This window comes from Thrips palmi, unplaced genomic scaffold, assembly GCF_012932325.1.
Source record: "Thrips palmi isolate BJ-2018 unplaced genomic scaffold, TpBJ-2018v1 HiC_scaffold_12, whole genome shotgun sequence".
NCBI classification, from domain to species: Eukaryota; Metazoa; Arthropoda; class Insecta; order Thysanoptera; family Thripidae; genus Thrips; species Thrips palmi.
This window is the reverse complement of record NW_023144623.1, coordinates 7,029,864-7,047,843: the sequence shown is the minus strand read 5'-3', so window position 1 is coordinate 7,047,843 and position 17,980 is coordinate 7,029,864. Positions and strand designations below refer to the sequence as shown.

Genomic DNA, 17,980 nt, shown 5'->3' with positions numbered 1-17,980 from the left:
TATCGCGGGAAGGCTAGGCCCTGCCTTTACCCGTCAGATAGGCAGATAAGCGGAATCGCAGCGCCACTGGCTTGACAGCTACCGGGCATTCGAAGCCCTTCGAGAGTCTCGAGACATGGCCCCGTCCGCACACTCCGTCGCCGCGCTGGCCCTGCTGGCCCTCGCCCTGCTGGTAAATACGTAAATACGAACACGGGGCAAACTCGCCCCTTGTGCCGCTGGCCGGCTAAACCCTGTGGACATGTCAGCCGTCACTTTTACTGGCAACGTCAAGGCTGAATTTTTACCACCACTATAACGTCGTCAAACCAGCTGATGACTCTGTGCACTGTTTTGAACGCTGACGGAAAATGTTCTCCCCGCAGGTCGGGCTGGCCGAAAAATCACAAGCCGTTCCCGAAGGTACAGTGACTTCGCTTGCACCCACTCGAGGAACCGTGCGTAGCGATTTCCTGATTGGACTGTCACGTGCCCAGAGTGCCAACCAAAATAATTGCACCAATGTGACAACGTTGGCGGAAACCTGGCGTTACTGATCCGTTATTTGAAGTTTCTTCTTTTTCCTGGGGCGCTAAATTGATCTCGTTTTGACGTTGGCTTCTCCCTTCCGGCGCGGTGTGTGCACTGTTGCGCCGTCCAGACAGCAGCATCGCCTACCCCGGGCAGTTCCCCTGGCACGCCGCCGTCTTCCAGGCCAGCCCCTCCACACTGCTGGGGTCCGGCATCCTCGTGGGCTCCCAGTACGTCCTCACGGCGGCCAGCACGTAAGTCCTGTTTCGGTCACAGTCTTTTTGTTTTTGTTTTTTTTTTGTTTGGTCAAAGGAATGCCCTGACGCCTTTTCAGCGTGACGGACAAGAGCGCCGCCGACGTGAGGGTGCTCCTGGGGGAGTTGACGACGGCCAAGGGCGGCAACGTGGCCGTCTCCGCCATCAAGCCGCACGAGTCCTGGTCGGCGGACAGCGACGAGAACGACATCGCCCTCCTGGTCTTGGCTGGGCCCGTCCTCGGTGAGCAAACATTCTTCATTTGTTTTTGATTTTTTTTTGCGCTGTTTTTTACTGATTTGCCTGCTGCAGCCTCCGTCACCCCCGTGCGCCTCCCCGCGCGCTACTACCAGGGCGCGACCTACGTGGACCAGACGCTGTCCGTGACTGGCTGGGGCACTGACGACGGTAAGCGAGCAAGACCAACGTGCCCCTGTGTCTGTCGCACGCGTGGGGCGTCCCGTGCAGGTGCGAGGGAGACAGAGCGACGAAGCGCGAAACGAGATGTTAAAATGAATGGCCACCGTGTCCGCAGCCGGCAACACCGAGACGTACCTGAGCGTGTCCAACCTGAACGTCATCAGGAACAGAGAGTGCCAGACCCTGCAGAACCAGAACGCGCGCCTCCCGTGGACCAAGATGTGCGCCGTGGGCACAGGCCCCACGCCCTGCAAGGCAAGTAGTGCCAGAAGATGGACAGGGAAACGGTGTTTGGCGCACTTTAAAAACCCACGCTAAGTGTTTGATACTTTGTTCAGGGCGACAGCGGCGACCCCGTCGTGTTCCTGGAGAACGACAGCAAGTACACCCTGGTGGGCATCCTCACCAAGGACACGCAGTGCTCCACCAAGCGGCCCAGCACCATCACCAGGATCACCGAGTTCCTCGACTGGATCAGCACGGCCAGCGACGGCCACATCGTCATCCAGAACTAAAGTCTGCCGCCTGCCGCCTTCAGCGAAACTCAACTAGCCCTTTTTTTTCACAGTAAAATTAAACTTTTGAGCTTTTTCTTCTCTCCATTGCTGTATTTGGCCACGCCGACCCTTTGACAGTCGTTCTCGGAAAGCGTGGGCGCGCCGTCCACCGAGCTACCCCACCCCACCCCGCCTCACCCCACCCCACCCCACCCCACCCCGCCTCACCCCACCCCGCCACTACGCCGGCAGAAAACCAACGATTTAATGTGCCGAGTAAAAACAAGCAGCTGGCACGTGCGGTCCCGACGCCCCTACACCCTGTGTGCGAGCGAGACAGAGGTACGCGGTAAAAACGCGTCCTGGAAAAAAAAATCTCATTCAACGAACGTTAATGAAAGCAGATGATCCATCGCACTTCACAAGTGCTGTGATAGCCGAGAGGTTAGAGACGTGGGATCGAGTTACCGCAAGCCGGCGTTCGGATACCAGCGTCACAAAAGTTTTTTCGACTTGCTATCCTAAGGGTGGTGGTTCGAGGCCATGAGAGCGGAGCCGTGTGCAACAGGCCCACATGCCGGAGGTTCGACTCCTAACAAATATTTCCATTTAATTTTACTGCCTCACCCAGTGCGGTTCAAACCCGTAAACGTGAGCCCCCTCCGAGCATGGGACGTGGTGGTCCAGGGAGTAGAGGCGTCGGTTCTCAGTGCTAGGGTCGGCGGTTCGACTCCCCCAACTTCTTGCGAAATTTTGACCGGGTCGGTCGAGTCCTGTTGCGTCAAGAACCCACCGCACGCCGATCCCCTCATCATGGGCCGTGGTGGCCGAGAGCGTAAAGTCGTGTGATCCCGATGGCGGGGTCCGGGGATCGAATCCCATCATTTCATTACATTTTTCGACCACCTTCCTCCCAGTGCAACTCAAACCCGTCGTCCAACACGCTCCCAGACGTACAAGCGTGATAGCGTAGTGGTCAGAGTCACATTCACCTGGCCACTCCGCTGTGGGTGTCTAAAAAGCAATCCGCTTCGGCGGGTTGGCCTCGGCACTGGAGCGATGGCGTATTTGATCCATCAATCCAGACCACCCGGTGTGTGGTTGCGGGTGGTGCCTCCTTGACTCGTCGGGGAGGCGATGATAAGTCCTTTGAAGCTGGCCTAAAACGCTGTATGTTCGGTACGGGAGCGCCGGACAGTGGGGGTACCATGGGGTACACAACCAACCCTACGAAAACAAGAAGCTCCCACCAAACCTCTTCTCTGTCTGAGTCTCTCTCTGTCTCTCTGTCGTCTCACTCTACGTCCCGCCCCTCAAAGAGCTTCGTACTGGGTGCTCTCACCCAGCTGCCTGAGCTTTGGGGTCCTACTGGGTCCCCCGGCGAACGCTTGGGTCGCTGACGGGATTAACCCCAGGTACCTGATAGCACCGGTTCCCATCCCGAACACCGAAGTAAAGCAGGAGGCCTCCCCATTAAGACTGGGGAGGGGGTGTAGAGTTCAAATTTTTTTCTTTTCCCTTTCAAATTTCTCAGTCAATACTCGTTCGGTTTCCTTATACGGGGTAGTATGCGGGCTCATTCCAAAGATAGTAATTAAAATTGTGTATGAAACAAAATATATAGACCCGAGCGAGGTGGCCGGTGTTGGTACTAGCCGTGCCGAGCTCCTCACACTGCGCCACATGCAGCTGTGCGAGGGAGACAGAACCATCACACTGCATGCACCCGTCAGGTACTTCTACTTCGTTGAAAGAGCGCACCACAAGAGGGCACAGCAACCCGCTTCCAATGTCGCCGCTGCGCAAACAAAACTATCAAAGTGACTTGCACTCGGCAAGGGCACAAAGTCGGCACAACTCCACAGAGCACGGAATGCTCGACCGGCGCCGCCAAAGCGCCGTTTGAAAGTTTGAAACGCGCGCGTTAAACTGCCGCTCAAACGCGCCGCGCATGTAGCGGCGCGGCGGGCTGCTTGTCAACAGGTCGGCGTCGACCTGGGGAGCGGCGTGCTCTCGTCGCTCTCGTGCCTTGGGAGTGCGAGAGAGACAGCGCGGACGCCGCAGTGATAGTGTTTACCGAGACGGGCCGCCTCCGCCACGCCCCCCGGTGGCGGGGCGGCGCGAACCGCCCTTCGGCCCAGCGCGCAGTCCGCGCCCGAGCACCCCGAGACCACCATGAGCCTGCCGCCCTGGGCCCTCGGCCAGGACCACGGCCAGGACCACGGCCAGGACCACGGCCAGGACCACGGCCGCGGCGCAGAGCCCCCCGCGGTCACCTGTTGGCCGCCACACTACCTGTGGCGGGCAGCGCCCCCGCCGTGGCCGCTGCCTTGGCCCCAGCCGCAGCAGGTAGGCCCGCCCGCGGTCCTAGTCGCTCCGTCTCTCTCGCACTCGCGGGGCGTCACGTAGGAGTGCGAGGGAGACGGAGCGACGGAGGGCCGTTCGGAATCGACCTGCAGGATCGGAGCCGCAAAACGCTCGAGGAAATCATGTTTAAAGCGATCTGACTTTCCCAACAGCCGCCGCAGAAACCGCCCTACTCCTACATCGCCCTCATCACCATGGCCATCTGCTCGTCGCCCTGCCGCAGGATGACGCTCGCGCAGATCTACCGGTTCATCGCCTCGCACTTCCCGTACTTCAGGGAGAACCGCCAGGTCTGGACCCAACCCAATCCAATCCCCTTCTAACTACCTCAACGGAATGGTTTTCAGTGTGCCCATTGTTGCGCAGGGCTGGCAGAACTCCATCCGGCACAACCTGAGCCTCAACGAGTGCTTCGTGAAGGTGCCGCGGACGCCCCAGGACGCGGAGCAGGACGCGGACGCCGCGGTGGGCAAGGGCAGCTACTGGACGCTGGACCCCGTGCTGGCCGCCGACATGTTCGACGGCGGCAACTACCGGCGGCGCCGCACCCGGGGCAGCCGGCCGCTCAGGGCGCCGCGGTCGCGCAAGGTACGGCGGCGGCTCGAAGTAGAACCGTGTTGCTCTGGAGCGCAGTAGAGGTCACGGGGACTGGTCTTCGGCGTAGTTGATCGGGAACCGGGCGAGGCCGTCGAAGGCGTCGAGCCCCTTGACGCCGTCCTCGGCGTCCGCCCGCGTCCAGGACGACGCCGACCACGCCGACGGCCCCCGGACGCCCTTCAGCGTCTTCTCCATCGACAGCCTCATCTCGTCGGACGGTAGGCGAAACGCGGAGGGGCGGAAGGACGACCCCTCTGCTATTGTTGTTTATTGTTCTTTTTTCGCTCTCACCGACGCGCGCAGCGAAAGGGCGGCAATTGCCCGTAAACCAGTTCCTCGTCGGGACGGTCGGGATGCACAACCCGTTTCATTCTCGCTCCTCGCGCACGCGCGGCTAATGGTATTAGTCCATGTTATTCACTCGGCACGCTGGACGCGCTGGACCGACCCTCCCCCTCCGCTTCCCGCCGAATTGTCTTCACCTCGGTTGACCTCCCGCTCGCCCCGCCCGCTGGACCTCCGCTGTTGCCCAATGCTGGACGATGAAGCTTTTGGAATGTGTGGACGGCGTACTCGGGCGCTGGGGGCGTTCCCAGGATGCCTTTGGAGGTGTCGGTCACTAGGGCGTTCTAAGGGTGTTCTCGGGGTGCGCTCCTGGATGTCTGTCGGGCGTTCTCAGGGCGTTCCCAGGATGCGTCTAGGGCGTTCCCAGGATGCATTTGAGGTGTTCCTGGACGTTCCCAGAATGCGTAAGGAGCGTTCCTGGGCGTTCCTAGGATGCATCCGGGGGTTCTCAGGGCGTTCCCAGGATGCGTGAGGGGCGTTCCCGGGCGTTCCCAGGATGCGTGTGAGGCGTTCCAGGGTGCTGCAGGATGCGTGGCGGTGAAAGGCGGCGGTCGGCCTTGGCGGCGGCATTGGCTCTGCCGGCCAAACAGGCCAACAGGCCGAATGACCAGGCGGGCCTACCAGGCCCAGGCGCGGTGCAGCGGTATCTCACGCGCGCGGGGGAGGCTAATTGATTCAAAAATGAAGTTCGTGACTGTGGCCGCGGCGGGCGCGCGTCGTTTGAGTTTGTTTTCCTGTCCGGCCGAAATGAACGGCGTCGTCGTCTGCTCGCACTGCACTCTTGGCTTGTCGGCCGGGCACGCCCGGAGCGGCCGGCAAAGGTCACGACGGGGCAGCGCGGCGGTCTCCTTTTCAATTTCCCACATCTCTGCTCGCTGCACAGCGAAAACAAAAGTAAAAACGCTAAGTTTTGTGACTAAGTGTCGGCGCAGGACGTACCCTGCCGGGCAAGACTCACTCGCTTGCCGCAACGTGCCGTCCAGTGCACCACGCGTGCGAACGTTCACTTTTCGCGGCGTTGTGAAAAAAGTGACGTCGTTTCGTTGTGACAGGGATAATTGCTTTGACGTCACTCATTGGCCCGCCTGCCCTCCTGACCCGCGCCGCCGAGCTCCATGGAGGCACGCCGAGGTGGCCGCGGGTGCGTCTCAGCCATTAGCTCTCGTAGCTCCTCCACTGTAGCGCCCCTTGTCGCGAAATTCGGCGTCAGCTCTGCGCTGGAGAACAGTCCGGCCTTGACCCAGATTGTGCAGTGCATTGGAAGGGACGGCACTCTTTGCGCGCGTCCAGCATCGCCCGCGATCTGATTGGATGACGACGCGGTCGGCGGAGGAAGAGGGGCGGGGCGGGGCGGGGCGGGGCGGCCGGCCTTCCAGAAGACACACCGCCCTGTTACTCACACCTCGGCGATGAGATGCGAGAGGCGCGCGCATCCACACGCCAACCCGGAGCCCGGCTCGGCTCGGCCTGCGGTCAGCGCGCTCGGCTCGGCTCGGCTCGGATCGCCGTTCGGACGGGCCTTCGTGTCTCTGGTCCGGCGGCCTACACTTTACACTGCACAGTGGCCGACCGGCTGGCTGGCTGGCTGGCAGCAAGCGGCGATTAGATGGCGAGATGGGCATCACAACGAAGGCGTGGCGAGCATAGCGTGTGTGCTACCGGCCGGCCACCGGGTCGCGGGGGGCGACTGGTTCTGATCGAAAGTGGCCATCCTTAGACCTCGCACCGCGCCCCGCCCCGCCCCGCCCCGCCCCGCCCGAGCTGGACCATCCCACCCGTCCAGTCCACTCGCCACGGGGGATTTGTGCAATGAGACACATCCATCTTGACGTCCATCACAACGCCCTGACCAGCAGGCGGATTCCGCGCCGTGCTCCGGTCGCTCTGTCTCTCTCGCGCTCGCGGGGTGAGCCGCGAGCGACAGAGACGGAGCTAGGGAATGCCGCGTGGAATCAGCCCGCAGGCAGACGACTAGCGTGCCATAAGGTGGCTGGGCGGCCGCGGTGGGCGGGGCGGGGCGGGGCGGGGCGGGGCGAGGCGGGGCGGGGCGGGGCGGGGCGGGGCGGGGCGAGGCGGGGCGGGGCGGGGCGGGGCGGGGCGGGGCGGGGCGGGGCGTCGCGGCCAAGGCCGCACTCTTCCCTGGAATAGCTGCAGCCGATTCCTACCGGCGCTTTCGTCGCTCTGTCTCTCTCGCACTCGCGGGCCTTCTCACCGGGGTGCGAGAGAGACAGAGCCTGATGAGGTTCCAGGTACTCGGCGGTACGTGACGGCAGTTTGCCCAGTGATGCGCTAACGAAGGCGGAGACGGCCTGGGTGGTGCCGCGGCGGCGGGGCTCCCCAAAAATGCGGTCCAGGATGACCTCCCCGTCGTGGACGCGGACCTCGGCCCGAGGACTGACCCACTGGCCGGCCGACGGACGGGCACTGAGGACGGACAGTTAGCAGCGAGTTGCACTGCCACGCTCCAACTGGCCTGCAGAGGCCGATTCTACATGCTGTCTCCAATGTCGCTCTGTCCCTGTCACACTCGCGGTGCGTCCCGCAGGGGAGCGAGAGAGAGACAGCGACGATCAGCAGCACTGCGTGGACCCGCTCGGCCAGGCCGGCAATAATAACAACAAAAGAAAAAGTCGCGGTGCGAGGTGACGAAAAAAAAAAGACACAAAAGAATGGCTCCTCTCCTTATTCGTCGAGGCGCATTGAGAGCGAAATGAGCGCGCGCAGCGCTTTTGTCCCGGAGGCTCGAATCATAACCACTGGCTCTAACTCACCAACGTCCTCAAAGCGCAGAACGCAAAGCGCGGAGCGGTCAACGGGCGCGTGCCTTTCAACTCGCGGCCAGCCAGCCGGCCGTCGGGGAGCCCCACACTGTTTGCAGGGTGAAGGGCTGGGCGGTTTTTATATTTCAATATCAATACCCAATATTCAAAATATTGAAATTTCTCTCAATATCAATATTTGGTATTGATATTGAATATATTGACTGTCAATATAAATATTGAGATATTGAAATATTGAAAAATTGAAATATTGAAATGTTGAAAAATTGAACTATTCAAAAACGCAAATATTGGAAATAGTAGGCGAGTAAAATGAAAGGAATAAGAAAAGAAAAGGTAGGAAACGATGATATATCCATATATATCATACATTGAGAGCAGCACGCGACAAAGGTGGAGGCAGGGGCAGGAAAGGGAAAGGGGGTCGTTTCCAACGCTCGCTGAACTTCCTCGCAACCACCCCAATATTAACTCTGAAATATTGACTTCAATATCAGATATTGAAATATTGAGATCAATATCATGTATTGAGATATTGAGACCAATATCAATATCGAATATTGATATTGGTCATTTCAATATGCCGATATTGAAATTTCAATATAAAAAATATTGAAATTGAAGTCAATATATTGAAAAACCGCCCAGCCCTAGGGTGAACGTCCCGCCCGCAAAGTCGCGGGAAATCAAGGTCTGCTGCTCCAGCTTTGTGAAGGGAGCGCCTGCCACTCAGACCTGCCCGTGGAACAGCTGTGTGTGGCGGGTCTGCCTACCCTCACGCCTCGAGCGCCTGACGCACGACGGGTAGGCCGGCCCGCCGAACATCCTAGTGTAGCGGGCTTGCCTACCCCGCGAGTGGCAGGCGCTCCAGGCGCGAGGGTAGGCAGACCCGCCACTCACAGCTGTTCGGCGGGCAGGCCTACCCGTCGCTTGGCAGGCGCTTCGGGGTTCGGCGGTGACACTGCTGCAAGCGGCAAGGCCACCGCGCGCGCCGCCAGGGCCTTGGCTGGGCCTTGCGGGGCCGCCCTGCATCCGAACGCCTCTCACCCGGTCGAACTAACAACTCCCTGCGCGAACGGACACGACGCCGTACATAAACGCTTTGCTGGACCTACCAACACCAACAGCACCTGGCTACGGCTGCTTCAACTTTTCAGTCAACAAAACCAGCTTCCTAATTTATTTATTTTTCGCGTGTAATGCAGACAGAGTCGCTGGAGTCACTGGGCGGTCGGTTGGGATTGAATCATCCATTCGACGTCGTCGGCGCGTCTCCGGGACGGCGATGTGGCGGCGATACGGCGCGCCCGGCGCCTAGTGTCTCCTTCTAGCCACCGGTCCGGCGGAACTCGTTAGCGCCGTCTCCCTCGCACTCGTAGAGCGCCCCGCGTGCGAGAGAGAGACGGAGCGACGCTCGGAATATCGGTCTGGTCCAGTCACTAAAGCTGTCAAAGCGCGGCCGCGGGGTCGCGTGGCCGAACGGCCGGCCGATGATACCTCAAACACGACACGCGCCAAAATAGAAAAAAAGGTCAAGGGGAGTGCCACGCCGATGAAGAATGAGTTTTTGGCAGGGTATTCGTAATATGGGTTGGTCTTGTCGGCGGGGGCGGCGGGCATGCCCCGGCAAGCCCGACCGCCAGGCGTTAGGTTGTGTCACGAGAAGCGGAAAAAGGAATGTGACAACTGCGCTTGTGTGTGTGCGTGTGCATGTCCTTGTGCATGTTTCGATGTTTCGCAGCGTGTTGGTGTGAGTGTGCGTTACGGAGGGCACAACAGTAAATTCGGCTGAGGGCGGTCCCAGACAAGGGTCTCGGACCGGTCACAACTCGATGACGTCACCAAATGCAGCTCATGAACGTCACGTTGAGGAAGGCTCTGGTGTTGCCAGGGGGCTGGGCCGAGCCAGCGGTGCATCTCTTGGCAGCAGTAAAATAAATCGCCTTACACACACGCACACACACGCGCATGTATAAATGTACCTTCATATCAGTAAGCACGCATCGGGACCTCCTTTGCGCCCCGCCCCCTCCTCCCATTTCCCTCGCAAACTCTCCTCCATCCCGTCAAAAAGGTGTCTTATTTTACTCGATTTGGGTCAACGATGACAAATTCGTGCGGACACCTCGGCTGACGTGACGCACATCCGTTATCTGTCGGTCGGCAGCCTTGGCGTGGCGTGGCGCGGCGCGGCGCGGGGGATCAGGTTTTCTTTATCAGGTCCTCGAGCCGAGCCGAACGGACCCGAACGGACTACGCGACGGAAGGCCGTGTTGCAACCAGCATGGAAAGGCATGGTGGACTACAATGTCACGCGATGTGTTTTGGAGACGGTTCTGGAATGTAGTCAGACTGGACTGCGTCCGACTGCGTCGCGTCGGTGGCTCGGTGACGCGGGGCGGGGTTCTGCAGGAACATCCCGGCTTCCGCCCCTGCTGCTACAGTGCCCTGCCTCATGTCGTTTCTTTTTATTCGAATCCAGTCTCTCTGTCTCTTGGCTCGGACGGCCGCAATCGCAAGAGAGCGAGTGAGATGGCACGCGAACGGCGTGGCTGGCTGGCCGGCTAACGAATGTCTGATACAATTAGCGGCACTACCACTCGGCCGGGTGCCGGGTCCGCATCGCGTTGCGAAAATGGATTTGCGAAAGCGGACCAATCCCCGTCCCCGCCCCGCCCCCTCCCCTCTGATTCACGTTCGTCGACGGCATTGTCATCCGGCATAACCTCCACCGACTCCGCGAAAGCAGCAGCGGCTTTTCGAAGCCGAGCGCCAACGAGCGGACAGGCCGTTGCGAGAACGACTCCCAGAAGTAAAGCAAGTGGAAGGATCGCATCATTCGCTTCGGCGGCTCCGGGTCCAGGACTCTAGGTGCGAGTTGGAGCAGATGGGCAGCCTCATTACTTTCCTGTAATCACACACTACGCGCTGCGTGCTCGGCCGGGGCAGCCTTGCTCGCCTTCTTGGTCTCGGTCTCGGTGAGGATGCTCTCGTGACCCGGCCAGACCCCGCCGGAAACAAGGCCACTTTGCTTCCAGTCCGCGCGGCCCACCGAAATCATGTGCGCGCGCCCGCGGCTCGGCTCGGCTCGGCTCGGCTCGGCTCGGCTCGGCTCGGCCGACAGTTTTTCGCTCCAATACGCGAGTCGGGTCACGGAGTAAACCGCGAGGCGGCGCCGTCGTGGAGGTCGCGGGGCGCGCAGGGCCGCTCCGGCGGCGGCGCCCTGCTCGGGGGATCCGGGGTGGGGGCGCGGCGGGGCGCGGCGGGGCGGGGCGGGGCGGGGCGCGGCGGGGCGGGGCGGGGCGGGGCGCGGCGGGGTGCTGCGGCGATTCCGGAGCAGGCCGCCGTCGGAGGGACCCCGTCGTCGTGTCTCCGCTCACACCGGAATAGCGACGACAATGGGCGATTCGAGTTGATGGCGGTCGAGGCCCAGAAGGCCCAGAAGGTCGAGGGGGTCCACGCCGCGCCGCCGCGCCCAGCGCGTTGCTCTAGTTCACGGCCGCGTCGTGCGGCGCGGTCGGGACGCTCGTCGCGTAATGGCTTACATGAACCTCTTTCCGGATGCACCCCGCGAAGGACGATCGCCCGCACGCGGAGCGACGAGTCGAAGGGCCTTCCTGGGGTCAACAAAACACGCCGTCGAAAGAAATGGTGGCCGAAAGTGTGTCACTCGAGGTGTCACAGCCATTCCATTCCATTCCATGTCGTGTGCTGTTTGCGACAGAGCTCTGCTTTTGTCGGGCGTGCGCGGCCGAAATATCCATCTCACCAAGGACGCCCCGCCCCGCCCCGCCCGACACGCTAAGTGTGCTATCGGCATGCTTTCCGCGGCCGCGTCGCCGCCAATGAGATTGATAAATCGCAGCTTCCAGTCCCATTAGCATGCGCAGTGCGCGCTCCGTCTGTCTCGCGACTCGTGGGGCGTCCACTGTGGGAGCGAGAGAGACGGAGCGACGAAACGAAACTCTGCGTGGAATCCGCGCGGTGTGCCGGAGCTGCAGCGCCGCGCCGCTGGACCGAGACCCTCTCTCTCGCACTCGTGGCGCGTCGCGGCGTCGCGTGTAGGAGCGAGAGAGACGGAGCGACGTCTGCCGGAGCGCCGCGCCGCTGGACCGGGCCTCTCCAGTGAGTCAGCAGGGACGCGGCGCGGTGCGGCGCGGTGCCCAGGGTCAGTGTCTCCGGCACACCTGTGGAGCGGGTGGGGGGAGGGGAGCGGTTACCACCGTCTGCCACCACCAAAACGGCCACCTTCTCCAGCGCGCCGCCGTGCCGCCGCCCCCTGCACCACCACCACCGCGATGCAGCGTCGGTGCGCGTTCCCGGACTGGCCCGGGGCGGCGGGGCGTCCCGTCGGGGGTAGGGGCTCGCGGACGGCCGACGGGGGCGTCGGGGGGCGAGAGATTTGGAGGCGCGGGTCGCGGAGGTATATAAGCGAGGTGGCGGCGGCCGGGGGCAACAGTATCCGAGCAACGCGCCACGCAGCGCACCCGCAGCCGCCATGAGGATCGTGTGTGTGTTAGTGGTCAGTGTCTGTGTGTGTGAGAGTGAGTGTGTGTGTGTGTGCAGCAGCAGCGAGGATAACCCACGGGATTACGCAACAAAGTGGATCGCTGAAACGATCGCAACGACTGAAGATTGAACTTTCCATCAAATCGATCTATCACTTTGACAATAAGTTATCAAGTCACTTTTCAATAAAAACAAATTCCCGTTGAATTTCATTGTCATTCAAGACATGATCTGACAATTTTGGCATTCAAGGAAATTCGAAATAAGAAATTTGTTACAGAAACGGCCTGAGAAATAATTTTTTTTTAATTGGCTGTGGAAAGTGAATTCCTCGAGTTTTGGTGAAGCTAGTTTTATTTTGTATAAATAATTTGATAGTTAAAAATTGGTAATTTTTGATGTGACTTGGGACCCAAAAAACATCCTTAAAACTTAAAGTTAAAGCAAGTCATAATACTGAAGTCAATTTTAAGATTTTAAGAATATAATTAAAACTTCAGCGTGACGGTGTCAACTAGCTTTTAATTTTTTTCGTTGGCGCTTCGCTTGGCATCTCATTTTACGCGCGCCACCACTACCGGGATGCGTCGTTGACGTCTTTGAGGAAGGCTGTGATGACGTCACGTTCCGCCTCCTGTTTCAGGTGGCGCTGGCCGCCGTGGCTGCGGTCCAGGCCTCGCCCGTCGACACCAAGAAGGCTGTGGCGGAGGCCAAGGCGGCCAAGGCGCCACAGCCGGCGGCCGAAGGGGTGGCGACGGAGAACAAGCGGAACAAGAAGAGGTACGTCTCCATCAAACAAAACATTTCTTCCCTAAACTGAGCTTGAAAGCTCACCGCATGTTATTTTTTAAAAATCCGAAACGCAACCTATGTTTCTTTCGGCGAGAGAAACGTCAAAAAATTTGAGGTCGTGATGGACCGGGCTTTGTAACGCTCCAGATACAGTCGAGAGGGCCGCTGGACGATGGGAAAAGGGGGGGGGGAGTTGCAACCGAAGAGCCATATGGTCTCACTGGTGCAACAGTGCGACACGCGAAAGGTAGCGACCACCGCGACGGTGCGTCGCCACCAGAAAAAAGGGGAAAACGTAGAAGAGACGCGTGGAGAGTTTGGCACAGTGTATCGATGAGCATCGCTTGCAGCGTGTGTGGATCTGGTCCGATATGGTGGTCGCCGTGTGGGCCGCGGCCGGGCCACCGGGTCAGGCTGGAAGGGAAGCTGCCGAGTGACCGGGGGCCCGCCCCGCCTCGCCCCGCCTCGCCCCGCCACCGGACCCGCTGGCACACTGGCACGCGACGTGTGGCTTGCCCGCTTGCGCCACCTGGCTGGCCCTTGCAGTGCAGGACGTCCCAGTCCCAGGGCCAGGTGACATTTGGACAAAGGCACGCGCCGTTGCATCTGGTTGCACCGGTCGTCTGCGGATTGCACTGACTGCACTGATTGCACTGATTGCATCGACGGTTGCTCTGATTGTTCGCAGCTTGGAGTGGGGCAGTGCTGACTTTGGCGGCTACGCCTCTGGCTTCAACTCGTACGACACCGGCCTCTCTCTGGGCGGCGGCTTCGGCGGCGGCCTCGGCGGCGGCTGGGCGGCCCCGCAGCAGCCCGAGGGCGTCTGGGAGAAGAAGCTCGTCTGGAAGACCGAGTGGAAGCAGATCTGGAGGACCGAGCAGAAGCAGATCTGGAAGACCGAGTGGAAGAAGACCCAGGTGCCCGTGGAGCGCGTGATCCAGGTGCCCGCCTGGAAGGAGATCCAGGTCCCCGACTGGAAGAAGGTGCAGGTGCCCGTCGAGAGGGTGATCCAGGTCCCGGACTGGAAGGAGATCCAGGTGCCCGACTACAAGGTGGTGCAGGTGCCCTACTGGAAGGACGTGCAGGTGCCCGTCTGGAAGGAGGTCCAGGTCCCCGACTGGAAGCAGGTGCAGGTGCCCGTCTGGGAGAAGGTCTGGGTGGAGGAGCCCTCGCACGGCTGGGGTCCCTCGCAGGGCCGCTGGGAGAAGAAGCTCGCCTGGAAGACCGAGTACAAGCAGGTCTGGCGCACCGAGAAGAAGCAGGAGTGGGTCACCAAGAAGGAGCAGGCCTACAGGGAGGAGAAGCACCAGATCTGGAGGACCGAGAAGAAGCAGATCTGGGTCAACAAGAAGATCCAGGAGTGGAAGGAGGAGTCCGTCCAGATCTGGAGGACCGAGAAGAAGCAGATCTGGGTGCCCAAGAAGGTCCAGGAGTGGAAGGAGGAGCTCAAGTCCGTGCAGGTGCCCGCCTGGAAGGAGGTCCAGGTCCCCGACTGGAAGCAGGTGACCGTGCCCGTCTGGGAGAAGGTGTGGGTGCCGCTACCGCCCAAGGCGCAGCAAGGCTGGTGGTAGTCGCCAGAGTCAGCGCTGTCAGCAGTCCATGATCTCCATCCCATCTGTACATACCGAAGCCAGTCACCGCCATGTCAAATACACAAACTACTTTTTAAGAAATCCGATCGCTACTTCTCTTTATTTTGTCACCTGCACCCTCCCATCCAACACTCAAATCGGCCACTCTGATAACCTCGAAAAGGAGCCTTTGCTTGGCAAACTGTGGCGAGATGATGACGTCATGCCCAGGAATGCCAGCAGCGGTCCGGGCTTCATGATCTGTGGCATCTCTGTGGTGCCCCGGTCAGGTCAGGTTGGACCCGTCGGCCTCAGCTGCTGGCCCGGGGGGTCAGCTGCGGAGCGATCTCAAACATCGCTTTGGCTGCTCTGTCTCTCTCGCACTCACGGGGCGCTTCGGACAGAGGGACAGAACAGCGCAGAATCAGCCAAGAACTCCAGAAAGGGGTGAACGTTACGTTAAAGCCACCGACTGGGAAGGGGAACGGAAAATACCAATGCGTTACGAGCAATCCCCCGTCCACGAGAAAGGTGGTAAAAGACTCTTTACCGAAAATGGCTGCAGCCTAGGAGCGATGGAAGGATCCTTCGCAGTGAGGCGGCAGGCCGGCCCCGGGCAAGTCCGCAACTCTTTGGCTGATGCATGCGCCCATGACGCCCATGCCGGTCACGTAGTCGCACCGGGGGCAATAAAACAGCCGTGCCGTGCCGTGCCGTGCCGTGCCGTGCCGTGCCGTGCCGTGCCGTGCCGGATCGGGAGGGGAAAGGGGAAAGGCGAGGGAAGGCAGAAGGCGAGGCGCATAGGTTCGGGCGAGGCCGCCACTGCACCGCTACTGCACCGCCACTGGGCGGAGATGGGACGGGGCGTCATTTAGAGGCGATCCTTTCTCCGCCTATCAGCCGCGAGATAGCCCCGCGCCAAGGGTGGAAAACAACAACAACAACAACAACAACAACAACAACAACACTGCAACAACATGGTTACTGTATTCAAACGGAGCGCGGACCATCAACACAATACTGCAATGATTTCGCTGTCTTTTCCACACGAGATTTCATTCCTCCTAGAAAAACTTAAGCGTGACGACTGCACCCTTGCCTTGGGTGAAGCATCAAAGACAAGAATTTCCGCAGAGGGAATCCTAATCTGACCGGAAGGACCCGTGTCTGTCGCGCTCGAAAACAAAGGGCCACACTGCAGCGCTTTGGTTTGACCAGTGTCGTGGCCGGCCTGGGCCAGCCTTCAGCGCGGCATGGCCAGGCATTGCTGGCCCTGCTTGTTTCATTTCACAACGAGGCGATGACTAGTGGTCCTCCCATTAATCCGGCCTGGCCTGGCTGTGCCGCGGTGACCATGGTCAAGCGGACTCATCGTATCCATTTATCACGTAACGCCTCGCCTTTCCTTTCGCCCGGAGCGGTGAGCAGTGAGCGGACTGGCTCCGCGTTTCGGCGGGACTTTTCAAACGCCGCGGCGCTGGCTCGCAAGGTTACGGCAGTCGTTTCGTCGCTCTGCCTCTCTCGCACTCACGGGGACCATGGGGCTCTCCGTCAGGGTGCGAGAGAGACAGAGCGACAAACCGATCCTCTGAATCGCTCGGCAGGTTATGGCCCGTCCATAAATTACATCGCTCCTTAGCGGGGTCCGGGGAGGGGTGGTGCCAGCGTAACTACGATCTACGTGGGGAGGGGAGGGGATGGAGGCTACACTGCGAAAGGGAGTTCGGTCAACCGGGTGTAGTTTTAGCATTGACGCCCTGCAGATAGACACGGCGTCTCTCTGTCTCTCTCGCACCCGTGGGGCGCTCCGTCGGTGTGGGAGGGAGACAGAGAGCGAAGGGGCACCATTCGAAATCAATCCGCTGACCGGTGACTCGTCAATAGTGGTTCGTGCCGCTCTGCGTGCCGCGCCGCGCCGATGGATTTGCATTAAAAGGAAGGAGCGCTCGATAGCCGAATCACCGCGCGCCACGCACCGACAAATAATTCAGCCGCCACGCCGTGCCACGCCGCGCCACGCCGCGCTGCGTCCATGGTCCCGGCGACTCGGTGGCGCCCTCTGCGCGGGGACGCCGGCAACCCGCGCCGCGCCGCGCCGCGCCATGTCGCGCACGGCCCCCAGTCCCAGTCCCGGTGCCGACGTTCCGGCCTGAAATAACCCCAGTCGTCGGGCCGGTGGGGAGGGGGCGGTCAGCTGTGGGGGCGCCGCGTCACACCCCACCCCGCCCCGCCCCGCCCCGCCGCGACGTTCCCGGCTCGCTGGCGGGCGGGGCGGCCGGGGCGACCGGCGTCTAGTTGGCCTGGGGGGCGTCGCGGCGAGGGCACGGCGCCGGGCCTGGCCTGAGCACGCGTGGAGCACGGCGTGGAGCACGGCGTGGAGCACGGCGTGGAGCACGGCGTGGAGCACGGCGTGGAGCACGGCGTGGAGCACGGCGTCGCCACGCCGTCGGCCGTCCGCGAGGCGCCGCCACCACGTGGATGTCCGCGGCGAGGCACGTGCGCGAACACGTGGGCGTGGGCGGGGCACCGGCGGGGCACCTGAAGCAGCGGCGGCAGCAGCAGCGGCGCGGTAGCAGCAGCGGCGGCGGTGGCGGTGGCGGCGGTGCATGACAGTGGTGAGGTCAGTGATCCGAGAACCTGGCAGCCCGTCGGGTCGGGGTAGTGCGCCGGCACGCTGATACCGCGCCGCGCCGTCGTCGCCCTGTCTCTCTCGCACCCTTGCAGCCGCGGAACACCCGCCGAGAGCGAGAGAGACAGAACGACCCAACGTCCGCGGAATGCGCCTGGCGGGTAGGCCCGCCAACCTGCAGACGCGTTCTGCGGAGGGTAGCGGTAGCCACGCGGTAGCCACGCGGTAGCCACGCGGTAGCCCAAGGCAGGTTACTCCCACCCTCCCCGAGCGCCGCCTGTTGTGCGCGTGTTTGTGTGTGTGCGACACTTTAAGACTAGAACAATGCCGCCGCGCGGACACTAATATAATAGGCCCCTAGAGCACCGTTGTACTACACAGTAACGTTTCTAGCTTGGAAAAAAAATATCCCCCTCGAGAAGATTTATTTATAATCCGCAGTGGATGTTGCTGTATTTTTTGTGAACGCAGCGTTGCACGAGTTGCACGTGTGTGTCACAGTGTGGCGGCTTTCAGCGCCGCATCCGTTTGCTTTTATTCTCTCGACGAAAAGGGAAACGAGAAAATAAAAAACATTGCGAAAAAGAACGGCCCCTTGGCGGCAACGTGAGCAGACGCAGAGATGACACGGGGCGCTGTTTTTGGACACTCATATGCATACGTATACACACTCACACATACACACACACACACATCGTTTTGATCGGG

The 17,980-nt window shown here is 60.8% G+C and overlaps 3 protein-coding genes across 3 annotated transcripts; all 3 read left to right on the top strand.

Moving 5' to 3' along the window:
• The first annotated feature begins 41 nt into the window (after positions 1–41).
• LOC117640070 (trypsin alpha-like) lies at positions 42–1,787 on the top strand. Its single transcript, XM_034376297.1, has 7 exons — positions 42–172; positions 366–402; positions 641–764; positions 845–1,008; positions 1,078–1,173; positions 1,301–1,440; positions 1,524–1,787. Exons 1-7 carry the CDS (start codon positions 116–118, stop codon positions 1,698–1,700), a joined length of 795 nt encoding a protein of 264 aa, XP_034232188.1. The 5' UTR covers positions 42–115; the 3' UTR covers positions 1,701–1,787.
• A 1,615-nt stretch (positions 1,788–3,402) lies between these two features.
• LOC117640501 (forkhead box protein D1-like) lies at positions 3,403–8,387 on the top strand. Its single transcript, XM_034377020.1, has 5 exons — positions 3,403–3,415; positions 3,943–4,031; positions 4,202–4,339; positions 4,416–4,605; positions 8,269–8,387. The coding sequence occupies exons 1-5, from the start codon at positions 3,403–3,405 to the stop codon at positions 8,385–8,387; spliced, it is 549 nt and encodes a 182-aa protein (XP_034232911.1).
• Positions 8,388–12,237: 3,850 nt separating this feature from the next.
• LOC117640067 lies at positions 12,238–14,750 on the top strand. Its single transcript, XM_034376294.1, has 3 exons — positions 12,238–12,293; positions 12,924–13,060; positions 13,761–14,750. The coding sequence occupies exons 1-3, from the start codon at positions 12,270–12,272 to the stop codon at positions 14,641–14,643; spliced, it is 1,044 nt and encodes a 347-aa protein (XP_034232185.1). The 5' UTR covers positions 12,238–12,269; the 3' UTR covers positions 14,644–14,750.
• The last annotated feature ends 3,230 nt before the right edge of the window (positions 14,751–17,980 follow it).